Source organism: Pantherophis guttatus, chromosome 8 (genome assembly GCF_059756535.1).
Source record: "Pantherophis guttatus breed Tessera chromosome 8, ASM5975653v1, whole genome shotgun sequence".
Classification (NCBI taxonomy): domain Eukaryota; kingdom Metazoa; phylum Chordata; class Lepidosauria; order Squamata; family Colubridae; genus Pantherophis; species Pantherophis guttatus.
The window spans coordinates 1,041,022-1,054,719 of record NC_142070.1 but is presented as its reverse complement, the minus strand read 5'-3'; the positions used below and the strand labels follow the sequence as shown (position 1 = coordinate 1,054,719).

The window sequence follows — 13,698 nt, the reverse complement described above, 5'->3', positions numbered from 1 at the left end:
AAGGAGATGGAAGAGGTGGGAGGATGGGTGAAGCCATGATGCCCTCACACCTATCCTGACACCCTTTCAAGTAGTCCTCAGTTTATGACTGCCCACTTAGCAACCATTCAAAGTTACGATGGACCTCCCTGACGGTACTTACGACCCGGATTAGGCGTTCTGACGACTGTCTTCCCCTGTGGTCACCTGACTGCCCTTTGGACCACAGCAACTGACCCACATTTATGGCCGTTCTCAGCTTCCTGCAGCCACCGGATCGCATTTTACGACGGTTTTTACTGAAAACTGGCATTTGCTTCCGAGGGTTTGGCAAAACTGGCCTAGAGCGAAGCCCTTGGTTTGCTTAACGACTGTGGCACTTGTATAGCGACTGCTGCAAAAAAGTCGTAAGACTGAGTCAGTCACATAGGCGGCCCGATTTATGTCATGACTTAAGACCATGATAGGGAGGCTGCGTTATGGTTGTAACTCAAGGACTAGCTGGAAGCAAATGACATTGCAGGGAGTGGCAGTGCCTCTCTTTAAGCAGCATGTTGCATACGAGCCCTAATTTTTATAATTTATATTATATTATATAATAATAATAATAATATAATTAATTACCTAATTAATATAGTTTCCAATACTCAGATGCTAACAATAGCTATTTTTAATGCATAAAATAGAGCCCGGAGGAGCCCATGTGCTTCTTGGATTGCCACCGGCGTAAAATAATTTTAAAATTCATGCCTGTGAAGGCGAGGGTGCCAAGACCCCCCAAAAGTGATTTCTAAGTCAGGGGGGGTCTCAGAGGGCGAGGACCCTCCTTCTCCTGCGAGATCTCCACTGCTCCTCCACGGGGAGCGTCCGAACGTCTGGCTGCGAATTCTGGCTGCCCGTCTTGAAAGGATGCAAGGCCTGGGAGTGACCACACGGTGGCGCTCCTGGACTTAGGAGGGGTGCTTTGGCCACCCTGCAGCCAGGGCTTGGGAGGGGGCTTCCTTGGGCTTCTGGGCTGAGCCCTGTCACCACATAGCAGAGAGCCCAGGCCTTCCCTGAGCAGAAGGTGGAAGAGAAGGACGGGAGACCTCCTGGAGATGTTCATTCCTGTCGTTTCTGGGCATCAGAAGCAGTTTGCTCTTTCCTGCTCCTCCTCCATTTTCCTCCTCTTCTTCTTTCTCTTCTTCTTCCTTCTCTTCCTCCTTCCTCCTCCTCCTTTTTTCTTCATCTTCCTTGTCCCCAGCACCTCCTCCCTTTTTCTCCTCTTCATCTTCCTCCTCTTCCTCGTCCCCAGTTCCCACTCATTCTTCTTCTTCTTCTTCTTCTTCTTCTTCTTCTTCTTCTTCTTCTTCTTCTTCTTCTTCTTCTTCTTCTTCTTCTTCTTCTTCTTCTTCTTCTTCTTCTTCTTCTTCTTCTTCTTCTTCTTCTTCTTCTTCTTCTTCTTCTTCTTCTTCTCCTTCTTCTTCTTCTCCTTCTTCTTCTTCTTCTTCTTCTTCTTCTTCTTCTTCTTCTTCTTCTTCCCCCTCCTCCTCCTCCTCCTCCTCCTCCCCCCCCCTGGGATTTCCTGGCAATCTCCCAACCCACAGCTTACATTTTGTCAGGATGGTGACTGTCCCACTGAGATTTCGTTGGCATCAAACCCCCTCATCCCCTCCCAGGAGGCCACTGCCTCAGTTTTTTGTCATTCCTCCTTCTGACCTCCTTTGTCAGAAAGGCTGAAGGCCCAGAGGCCGTGGAGGTAGGGGGGTGAGGGACATTCTTAGCCAATGGTCCTGCTTTCCCCTCCTCTGGTCTCTTTTCTCCCCTGCTTTGGGACAGACCTGGGTTGGACTGGAGCCAAACATCTTGGGCTGAGGCCAACCGGTGTGGCCGAGGTCTTGCCAAGAAGCAGCCGAGGGAGATCCTGCCATGTCTCTGTGTTGGGCAGGCCAGGGATGGGCCACGAGGTAGAGGAGTCCTTGCAAGGCCAAAGGGAGGCAGAGTTGCCAGCTGGCCCACTGCCTGGTTGACGTTGGCAAGGGCCAGGAGGGCGTCTGGCTGGGGCTTTTGAAGTTGGAAGGAAATGGCCGGCGGCTGGGCTTAGGATGACATCCCAGGGGCAGGGCAGAACCGGGCCTGAGCCCTGGGGGACAACAACCCTGTGCCTACAACATGCAACCATCTGAAAGCATTGAAGGAGTTTGGGGTTTGCCTTGTGAACTGTGGCAGTTTGCCTCCGGATGCTCCCTGAAAGTGCCTTGTTCTCTCACACAGCACTTTTCTAGTGGAATTGCACAAGGGAGCAAGCAAGATTTGTGATATCAATCAATCAATCAATCAATCAATCAATCAATCAATCAGAATAGAGCTGAAAAGGACCTTGGAGGTCTTCTAGTCCAACCCCCTGCTCAAGCAGGAGACTCTATACCATTTCAGACAAGTGACTGTCTCTTCTTTATAAACTCCAGTCATGGAGGACCCACAACTTCTGGTGGCAAGCTGTTCCACTGGTTAATTGTCCTCACTGTTAGGAAGTTTCTCCTTAATTCCAAATTGCTTCTCTCCTTGATTAGTTTCCATCCGTTGCTTCTTGTCCTGCCTTCAGGGGCTTAGGAGAATAAGTTGACCTCCTCTTCTTCTCTGTGGCAGCCCCTCAAATACTGGAAGACTGCTCTCCTGTCATCCCTAGTCCTTCTTTTCTCTAGACTAGACATACACAGTTCCTGCAACCGTTCTTCTTCCTATGTTTTAGTCTCCAGACCTTTAATCCTCTCAGTTTCTCTTCTCTGCCCTTTTTCCAAAGTCCCAACATCTTTTTTGTAATGTGGTGACCAAAACTGGATGCAGGATTCCATGTTTGTTGAATGCTAAGCCAGTCTTCCTGCATGAGGCAGGATTTGTGCATTTCTGAAGCGTCCAAGACTTTGTCCTGGGCCATCACGCAAGTTGACAAGGTTGAGAAGTGTCAAGTGCTGGCTGGGGAATTCTGGGAGTTGAAGTCCATGCATCTAAAAGCTGAGAAGTGCCAGAGCGTTGAGAAGTGTCAAGCACTGTTTCTCAACTTTTCAACTTTAAGATGTGCAGACTTCCACTCTTACCATTCCAGGGTTTTCTCATTCCTTTCAGAGGGAGGCTGTAACTTGGATATTTGTTGTGTTTTTTTTTTCCAGCCAGCTGTCCATCACATCCCAGGCTTTGAGGTAAGACTGTCTATAGAAGCTACATTTTCTGTTTTGGGTCATCACTGAGCTGGGCAGGATTGTGTAGAATCCAGAGCTTTCCTCAAAATGGTGACATAACAGAACAACAGAGTTGGAAGGGACCTTGGAGGTCTTCTAGTCCACCCCACTGCTCAAGCAGGAGACCCCAATCATCCTGGACAAATGGCTGTCTAGTCTTTTCTTGAAGACCTCCAGGGCTGGAGCACTCACAACTTCTGGTGACAAGCTGTTCCTCTGATTGATTGTCCTCACTGTCAGGAAATTCCTCCTTAGTTCCAGGTTGCTTCTCTCCTTGATTGGTTTCCATCCGTTGTTTCTTGTCCTGCCTTCAGGGGCTTTGGAGAAGAGGTTGACCCCCCTCTTCATTGGGGCAGCCCCTCACACATCAACAAAGCAATACATGTACAAAAAGTTAGACCACCTTCAGATTTCTCCATCTCGTTTCTCAACCTTTATCAACTTTAAGGTATGTGGACTTCAACTCCTGAGAATTGAAATCCACACATCTTAAATTTGATAAGTTGAGAAAAACTAGCGTACAGCTTGCAATCTGATGTCACAACACCCATTTGGCTATTTGTTCCCCATCACCCATGGTTCCCTTCTGGATGCCCATAATGGGAGGGCCAACTGGGTCCTTTTGGAAAGCAATGTCTGAGTCTTGGTGCAGCTGTGGACGATGGGACCCATTTGTTCTTCCTAGTCGGGACTTGTTTTCCCATCGGGAAGAGAAGGAGCTTTTGTTTGAGGGTTTCTGTTAGACTTATTTTATGGCCAATATTTTAGGCCTGTACCTCAGTCTGACTGTAGGCCAGGTCTTTGGGCTGTCTAGCCAAACCACAGCAGAAACAGGTCCTAGCCCACCTTGCCTGAGGTCAACCAAGCTAAACAGAGTTAGACCTGGTTTGTCCTTGAGAAGGAACCACCAGGAAGTCCCAGAGCTACAAGCTAGGCTGGAAAGTTAAAAAAAAAACAACCCACCATGAGATGACAATGGCCATCATTTCTTTATTGTTGTTGAGAAAACTACGTGAAGTCAAAGTCTTAGGAAGAGCCATGCTCAGCTCAAGTGGGTCTTTTGTGACTCTCCCATGGCCCTATAGATTGGTCTGGAGACACGGGGGGCAGTTAAGTCAGTGGCTTCCAATGGTCAACCTCTTCCCACAAGGCTTGTTAGAGGAGATTGGACCCTTGGCTTTCAAAAATAATTCATTGGCACTCTTGAGCCTTGGTGGCCAGGACAGTGTTCCTCAACCTTGGCTGCTTGAAGATGGGTGGACTTCAACTCCCAGAATTCCCCTGGGGAATTCCCATCTTCAAGCGGTCAAGGTGGAGGAACAGTGGCTCCAGGCCAGCCAGAAAACCTGTACAATATTTCCCTCATGGCTTCCTTCTGCGTATTAATTCACCGACTTGATTTCAATGCGGGGGATGTACGTTCTAGAGAGGTGACCTTGCTTTGAAAATGTGGCGTTTCTGTCTGTTTGTTCTCTCCATGGATGCTGCCTTCCCTGCCCTGCCTTCTCCCCCCTCGTGCGATGGATGGGGACACCCTGCAGACGGAACTGGCGTCTGTTCTGGATGAGGTGAGCTCCGTGGGTGAGAAGGGGGTCCCTGGGGTGTTTGTGGCGGAAGAAAGGGACGGGGGAGGCCCAGCTCCACAGAAAGTCTTTCAGAAAATGCAGTTTGCTTCAGGAATGTCTTAAACCCAAAACATAAACAGAGAACAAACCCCTCTCCCTTCTAGCACTGATGATGTTCCCTAGTTGGGTCAGGAAACGTCTGCAAGAAATCAATGGAGCTCAGAGAGCCCCAAGGACCCCACAGTCCTTTCCTCCTCCTTCTCCTCTTCCCTCCCTCCCTCCCTCCTTCTTCAGTTCCGACTGAATGGTTGAGGATGGAAGGATTTACATTCCTTGCAGTCCTCTGGTTGTTAGTCCTCTCTCTGAGAGTCCTTGAGGCCACTTGGAGGTTTATCTGTGTCCTCAGGGTCCCCTGAATCAGGGTGTAAATGGCCGTGGAGCCTTCTTGGAACTGCCAAAGGGCTGTGTTGTGAACAGGAGATGGGGAGGGGGTGTTGTATCCCTCCCCCACGGTTGAGAGAGGGCTGCTCCATTTTAACCTAGATGGCCTCTTTGACCCCTCTTTCAAACCAGCAGTCCTTCTGGCCAGAATGTGGACTTAGTACCTGGCTTCCCCGTTAACTCTGCTTGTCAACAAGGGGATCACTTGATCTGGGATATTGCGATCAGTTGCCAAGCATCTGAATTTTGATCATGTGACTATGGGGATCCTGCAACGGTCGTAAGTGTGAAAACTGGGGATAAGTCACTTTTTTCAGTGCCGTTCTCACTTTGAACGGTCACTAAACAAACCGTTGTAAGTCGAATACTACTTGCAGAAATCTCTCCACCGGCCCCAGAAGATGGGGAAGGGGGAAACTGGCTTCCTTTGGGTTTCCTCCCATCGGAGTGGGCATTGTCCACCCCCTGCTGTGTGTCTGAGCTCACCATTTCTCTCTTTTCTGCTTCCTTTTCTCCTTGTCTGGTGCCACCCGGGACTGCTGCGCTGTAGCTGTGCCCCCCTGTCTTCTATCACGAGGGGCTTCTGCAATGGGTATCTCTTCACTTTGCTTACAACACCCCACCCCCACCCCCTGGTCTTCTCTGCTTGGCAACTTCTTGGGCTGAAGCAGCACGCCAAAAAATCCTGGGGTGCCATTCTTGGAGGGCAAGGATTTTGGGGTCCCAGGAAGAGGTCCTCCCTCAGCCAAGGCATCCCCCTATCATCTCAGCTTGTGGGGTACAAGCAAGGTTATATGGCTACCCCCAAATCTCCTATTGATTGAGTATTGAATGCAGAAAAGTCACCATTGAAACCGTCTGATGGCTCAGGTGTTGTTGTGGCCTGCTGGTTGCCAGCCCCTTCAGCAGCCGAATCGGAGGAGGAGGAGGAGGAGGAGGAGGAGGAGGAGGAGGCGTGGGAGTCAGGGTCAGCATCAAGGCAACCCAAGAGCTCTGAGGGGGAAGAGGGAATGGAGCTGACAGAGAGAGAGAGAGGGAGGAGGAGCCTGGGCCGTCCGTCAGCCCTCAGATGGAGAGTCAACAGCCCCCAGGTCTGGAGGTGGCTGATGAGGAGGAGGAGGAACAGCTGGGTCCAGTGCCTGACGTGCAGATGGGCAGAAGTCAGAGGAGAGGAGAGCAGTGGAAATCTATGGGCTGGTCCTTGGGATGGAAGAGCCACCGCTGCTAGCGAGGCCCCACCCTAGCTCTGGGGATAAAAGGCAGGGGGCCGAGATGAACAGATGGGACAGACAGCTATGTATCTTCCGGCCAGACTGACTTGTTAGTCTGTGTTGAGAGAGAAACATTTTGCCGGGGCTGCTGGCACTCCTCGAGTTTGGGGAGCTGGGTCGAGTTTGGTCTGATCCCTCAGGGCCCCCTGTTTCCATGTCTTCCCCATAACAGTCACAGCTTGTCTGTCAGCCAGTGAACGTTGAGTGCCCCCTCCCCACTGCAGCCAGAGAGCTGGCTCTTTTGGCAACTGCTGCTCATGCCCACTTAGCCTTATCCCTGCCCGCTTCCCCTCCTCTTCCCCTGGGCAATCCCCCCTCTGGGTTGCAGCTCTGGAATCCCCCTGCAGACAGGCAGCCGAGACCCCCTCACCTCATGTCCTCCCAGCAGGCTTTTCAGGCAACCCCCCCACCCCCAAGGGCTGCTTCCACCACCTCTGGCCTCTTCCAGAGAGCCCTGGGCAGCTGCGAGGGCGAGGGCGGTGGGTGCTGCAGCCACATCACAGGGAAGGTCCTGCTTGCTTGCTTCTCGCCCGGCCTCAGGTCCTGCTTCTCCCCAGCTTCCCTCCTTTGTCCCAGACCAAATCTGAGCCTTAATCCCCCGCATGGCTCCTTCCTTCCCTGCTCATACAGGTTAATGATTGTTTTGTCATTCACGCCGATCAACTGAGGTCTGGAATCATCTACGTAACTAACTAGGGGCAGAGCCACAGCAGTCTGTTAAGGAGGGGTTCCCAAGTTTGGCAACTTTAAGAGGCGTGGACTTCAACTCCCAGAATTCCCCAGTCAGCCATATAAATCCAAAGGGAGGGTCTGCCAGGGAGGGTCAAGCAATACTGACTGGCTGGACTAGAAGACCTCCAAGGTCCCTTCCAGCTTCCGTTCCATTCCATTCCATTCTACTCTATTCTATTCAAGATGGCGGCTGTGATTGTGCAATTGAATCTTGTCTATCCCTTTCTTACATGTAGGGCAAACAGCTCTTTTTCCCCTGGCCCCCCAGACATCTCCAATCCCATTGTCTGCACCAGGGGTCTCTATGCTTGGCAACTTTAAGACCAGGGTGGACTTCAATTCCCAGAATTCCTCAGCCAGCCATGCATTTTGGGGGGGATGCTGGCTAGGGAATTCTGGGTGTTGAAGTCCACGCAGGTCTTAAAGTTGCCAAGCTTGGAGACCCCTCTCTCCTGTTCCAAGGTGACTCTCGTGTCTCAAGAGAGGCTCCTGCCCCATCTCCTTCCCTCGAGTCCATCTCCGGATGGTGCTTCATCTCAAGAGCATCCTCTGCCCAGCTCCACCCACTGGGCCCTGCCCTAAAGTTGGGTTAATGAAATAATAAGTGAGTTTTGCAGAACTCATTATCTCCAATACTTGGATTGCGCCTGAAAGGTTTTTTTCATGCAGCCTATTATTGAAGGGTGGCTGGTTCCCTCAGGCCGGTCCTCCTCGCAGGGGCGTTGTGGTAGGAAGGATAGGAGGAGGGAGGAGGATTCTTCGCCTTGTTCATTGCCTTGAAGTATTTATAAAAAACCAAAACAAAGGCAGGATATAAAACAAACAACTGTCAGGAGAAGATATCGCCACTTTATTTATTTATTATTTTATTCTTTAATTAATAACAAATTAATCATTTTAATCGTAACATTTAATAAAATTTGAATTGTGAGCTGCCCAGAGTCATTTGCTGAGATGGGCAGCAAAACGAACGAACGAACGAACGAACGAACGAACGAACGAACGAATGAATGAATGAATTTGATCGGGCCCTCCAACTCACTCTGGCGGACTCCAGGTGGCCGGATCAATAAAACCCCAATACAAAACTCGATTATTGGTGCCAACAATCAGATCAACAACTTGATGGGGTGCGTATCCCCCTGGGGTCCCCAGAACCAGGTCTTTAGGTCTTTTGAAAGTGGGAGCCCATCTCATCTCCCCAGGGATGGTGTTTCACAGGGAGGGAGCCACCACGGAGAAGGCCCCTTTCCTTGGTCCCACCAGACAGAGCTCCCTGCTCTTGTGGCTCAGGTAGATACGATTGGGGAAAGACGGAGGTCCTTCAGGTAATCTGGCCCCAGGCCAGGTAGGGCTTGAAAGGGGAGAACCAGCACTTCGAATTGCACCCGGAAGCAAAATAACTGCTCCCACAAAATAAGTGTGCAACTCTAGACTTGCACAAAACCACCTGGGCCGCCGCATTTGAATCGATAGAAACTTCCGGATACTTTGCAAGGGCCTCCCCCCTTTATAATAAGTTGCGTGTGAAGGGTGCAGGGTGATCGGTCACCTCCTCTTCTTGGATGGGCGATTCCCTGCCCACCGGTGCTTCCTGCAGAGATGGGGGGGAAAGGACTGACCCACTGCCCTCTAAGCATGGCGGACTATAACTCCCAGAGCACCCAGTCGCCATGGCAGGGTGCAGCAGAGAAGGAGAAGGGCCGTGGGGGCCTTCCGGCAACTTCCTTGCAAGGCTCTTGTCTGGCTTTGGGGTGGGGGGGGCCCCTGCAAATTGGATGGAGAGCTTTAGGGGACGGCGCCCCTTTTGGCTGACACCCAATACTTCCCTTAAATCTTCAAAGCGGTGCCAGTGGGGGGTGGGGCTGCATTTGGGGGCTGGGGGGAGGGGCGTGGGGTTCCAATTACGCCCAAGCGGAGTTGGCAATGCCATCATGCACAGCAAGCTGTTTTGTTTAGGCAGCTCCTGGCAAGTGCCAGGGAAAATTAGCCTCCCCCCCCCACCCCCCCGCCCCGAGCAGCATTGGCCGGCTCCCACCCTGCCCGCCTCCCTGTAGCCCTTATTAAATATACATCCACGGGATCTATAAATAAATACGACCCGATCTGATGTTTGAAATGTATATGCCTCCTTAATTTAATGCAATAATTCTTTTTGGCTGGAAAAAGTGACTGCAGCCGAAATTGCTTCCAACTGCCCCTGGTTAAGAGCCGCCTTAGGGGTTTCCTTCCCTTTGGAGGCTAAGCCCCCCCCTTTCCCTCCCCCCCCCAGATCGGGTTTATGGGGAAGCCTGGGGATTTTTGCTCTCCGAGAACCCGTGGGCCGCAACGGGAGGGCCGGCTGGGTGGCGCTGCAGGCAGCTCAGGCGAGTTTGCAAGGGGGGTGGGACGCTTCAAAATTTCAGGAATTTTGGGCACTGGGGGAGTGCAGAGGCTGTCCGGATACTCAGCACCCCAATTTGGCAGCTAAGGACACGATGCCACGGCTGCGGATTTTATACAGCTAATCCTTGACTTATGGCCACCACGGAGCCCCGAATGTCTGTTGTTAAGTGAGTTTTGCCCCATTTTATAACCGTCGTTAAGTGAACCCCTGTAGTTGTTAAATTAGAACCCGGTTGTTAAGTGAATTGGGCTTCCCCATTGTCAGAAGGTCGCAAAAGGGGACCCCATGACCCCGGGACACTCCAACCGTCATAAGTACGTGCCAGTTGCCAAGCCTCCGAATTTTTTATCCCCTGACCCCAGAGAGGCTACGATGGTCGTAAGTGTGAAACATGGCCATTGAGAGATTTGTTAAGTGAATTTTGGCCCATTTGACAACCTTTCTGGCCGCAGGACACTGCGACCGTCATAAATACGAGTCCGTGGCCAAGCATCCGAATTCTGATCATGTGACCCTGGGAATGCTGCAACGGCCATTAAGTGTGAAAAACGGTCATAAGTCACTTTTTTCAGTGCCGTTGCAACTTCAAACGGTCACTAAGCGAGCTGTTGTAAGTGGAGGGCTTACTGCGTTTATTGCCAGGTAATAACCTGGGCAGCCTCCTCTCCTCTCCTTCCTCGCAGGGGAGTTAGGAACGTAGGAAACGGACGGCAGAAAAATCACCTGGCGGCCTTTGATTTTTTTATTTTTCAATCTTGTTGCTTTTGTTTCCTTTTTAATTACGGTAATCAATGTATTATTTTTTTGTCTATTCTTTTTCTTTTTTATTCTTTTTTTTTACATTTTTGTCAGATGATGGACAGGCGTTTATCCCCAACATGTTTGAGTTGAGTTCCTGAGAATGGAGCCATTCCTGGTTCCAACTTCCCAAGGTTGTCCTGGGGGTGGGGGTGGGGGGGGGAGGAGAGGGCGGGAATGGTAGCAAGAGGCCTTTTTTAAACTTTCAATTCAGCCCTTGGGGTTCAACCCCCCCCCCAGGAGATGGATTCATGGAAGCAGATACTTCGCTATTAATGGGGGGGGGGGAAATGTTGTAACACGCAAGGAACAAAGGCTTGGGGGGTGGGGGGGTCATCTGAATGGCAAAACCCTCCCAGCTCTGCTTCAGATCTGGAGACCACCAAGGTCTGACCTCCGGGCCTGATTCTGAAGAACAGCTCTTTCCATTTAACCAACTTGACTCATCTTTCCTTTGGCCTGCGAGTGAAGTCACAGGAAGGAATAACAAAATAACAGAATAAGAGAGCTGGAAGGGACCTTGGAGGTCTTCTAGTCCGACTTCCTGCTGAAGAAGGAGACCGTTCTGGACAAAGGATTGTCCGATCCCTTCCTAAAAACCTCCAGTGCATTCACAATTTCTGGTGGCAAGCTGTTCCACTGGTTAATTGTCCTCACTGTTATAAAGTTTCTCTTTAATTCCAGGTTGTTTCTCTCCTTGCTTAGTTTCCATCCGTTGCTTCTTGTCCTGCCTTCAGGTGCTTTAGAGAAGAGGTTAGCAGAATTATAGAATAACAGAGTTGGAAGGGACCTTGGAGGTCTTCTAGTCCAACCCCTTACTCAGGCAGGAAACCCTCTACTATTCTGGACAAAGGGTTCTCCAATCCCTTCTTAAAAACCTCCAGTGTTGGAGCATTCACAACTTCTGGAGGCAAGAAGTTCCACAGGTTAATTGTCCTCACTGTCAGGAAGTTTCTCCTTAGTTCTAGGTTGGTTGGAAGAACCAGCAGGATGGACTTCTGTTTCTCTTACCGCCTAAAAGAGACGCATTGATCCAATTTATGTCTCTTCCCAGTCTGCAGATTCAGACCTGCCTTACCCTCCACCCCAGAGGGAGCCCAACATCTACATGGTCCCTCAAGGAATTAAGCCAGTTCTCCAGCGTACGGCCATCGAGGTGGGTGCAGAGGTCCTTGAGGCTCTCTCAAAACATTTTGGAAAGAGAACTGCCCATTTTTTAAAATAAAGTTTTATTAATTTTCTATTGTTTACATTTTGTTAGTGCTTTTGTTAGTGCTCTCCACCTCTTTTTTCCAACCACTGATAGAATAAGTTCCATGTTTGATAATATTCCGTGTCTTCTTTCTGTTTACTCTTTAATCAATGTGAGTCTGTCCATTTCTGCACAATCCAGTATCTTCCTAATTATCTTTTCGTCTCGCGGTGTTTCTTCATTTTTCCAATATTGTGCAAATATAATCCTTGCTGCTGTTAAGACATGTAATATTAAATACATACTTTTCTTATCAAATTTTTTCTGGTGCTATACCTAATAGAAAAAGTTCAGGTTTAAAATCTACATATTTTCCTATCAGCTTTTCTATTTTTGCCCATTTTTTTTTTTTGCTTTAACACAGGTCCACCACATATAGTAATCTGTGCCAGTTTTTTGTTTACATTTCCAACATTTGCTAAACAATTTTTAAACATTTTAGCTAACGTAGAATTGCCCATTTTTGTAAAAGCCGTGAGGATGCTGTTCTGCAAATTAAGTATTAATTATGTCTAGTCATTTTGTATCACCACTGGCTCACAAAACACATATAATAAAATGTTTTTCACTAGGATTAAAACAACACCATCCAATGTGATAATCCTATGCAGGTTGTCCTCAAGATACGACTATAATTTGAGCCCGGAATTACGTTCATAAATTGTGGCAGTCTTTAAGAGGTTCACCATGTATCATTCTTCATTTTACTTCCTTTTTTGTAACAGTCGTTAAGTGACAACTTCCTCCTCCTCTCTGGAAAACAGAAATGTCCAGTGCTTCCACCACAACCCACACCCAACACAAACCACAAGACTAGCTGAGTTGTCCACATCAAGATTGCGTTGGTTCCTCCATGGTCCATTTCGGTTCTTAACTAGCCGGTTGGCCTCTCTGTGGCTCTTTGGTGCAGGTGTTGGCCTGGGGCCTTCGAAACCTGAAGAGCTACCAGTTGGCCAGTGTGACTTCTCCCAGCCTTCTGGTGGAGTGTGGTGGGCAGATCGTCCAGTCAACTGTGATCAAGAACCTGAAGAAGAATCCCAACTTTGAGATCTCCGTCCTCTTCATGGAAGTGGTGAGGCAGCTTCATTGTCTCGTATGTTTCTTGTGACAAAAGGAAATTATATTTACCCTTCCACTGTTACCTGAATAAATATTGTCTACTTTTTTTTTTTAACAGTTTATTTATGTATTTTCCTTAAGTACTTTATGAACTGCGTATTGTCTGGGTTAATTTGCTTACATAATGGTATGTAATATAATAATATATTAAGCATAAGACATACCTAATAGTATTTTTCCAGTTTCTAATTTCTACTTCTATTGTCCAACCATTGATAAAATAAGTCCCATGTTTGAAAATATTCCGTATCTTCTTTGTCTTTAATGTCAGCCTATCAATTTCTGCACAATCTCGTATTTTTTTAAATTACATCTTCTTCTATGGGTGGTGCCTCTTTTTTCCAGTGTTGGGCATATTACAATTTTTGCTGCCGTCAAGACACGTAGTATTAAATATATTGAATAAATATTGTCCCTTCTTCTTCACTCTCTGCCCTGGGGGGGCCAACTGGGCTTGTTCTTCTTCCAGCGTCTGCCAAGGGAAGACCTCTACTGTCCTCCCATCATCATCAAAGTCATCGACAACAGGCCCTTTGGCCGCAAACCTGTGGTGGGCCAGTGCACCATCCGATCCCTGCAAGAATTCTTCTGTGACCCCTACAAAGAAGATGCGGTATTTCCTGAAACCCACGCAGGTCAGGAAGGGTGGAAGATCTTTGGGGGATCCTAAAAATGGGTGACTTTCCTGGAACCAATAGATGATATGTGATATTAGCAAAGGAAGCCTTGCTCTTGAGGAGGGTTCTCCAACCTTGGCCACTTTAAGACCCGTGGACTTCAACTCCCAGAATTCCACAGCCAACATGGCTACTTTAAGACTTGTAGATTTTAACTCCAGGAAGTTGACGTCCATAAGTCTTAAAGTAGCCAAGTTGACTGTGGAATTCTGGGAGTTGAAGTCCACAGGTCTCAAAGTGGCCAAGTTTGGAGAACCCTG

At 48.9% G+C, this 13,698-nt stretch overlaps 1 protein-coding gene across 10 annotated transcripts in view; it reads left to right on the top strand.

The window, feature by feature from the left end:
- DYSF (dysferlin) overlaps positions 1-13,698 on the top strand; it is a 124,840-nt gene that overhangs the window by 74,583 nt on the left and 36,559 nt on the right. For 5 of the 10 annotated variants that reach the window (XM_087874423.1, XM_087874421.1, XM_087874422.1 and 2 more), the window contains 6 exons: positions 3,129-3,158; positions 4,739-4,765; positions 5,754-5,795; positions 11,445-11,546; positions 12,553-12,714; positions 13,231-13,396. In XM_087874423.1, coding sequence (XP_087730549.1) covers positions 3,129-3,158; positions 4,739-4,765; positions 5,754-5,795; positions 11,445-11,546; positions 12,553-12,714; positions 13,231-13,396 — 529 coding nt within the window. The remainder of the gene's footprint in view (positions 1-3,128; positions 3,159-4,738; positions 4,766-5,753; positions 5,796-11,444; positions 11,547-12,552; positions 12,715-13,230; positions 13,397-13,698) is intronic. The other 5 variants (XM_087874428.1, XM_087874425.1, XM_087874427.1 and 2 more) reach the window with 1 other exon arrangement.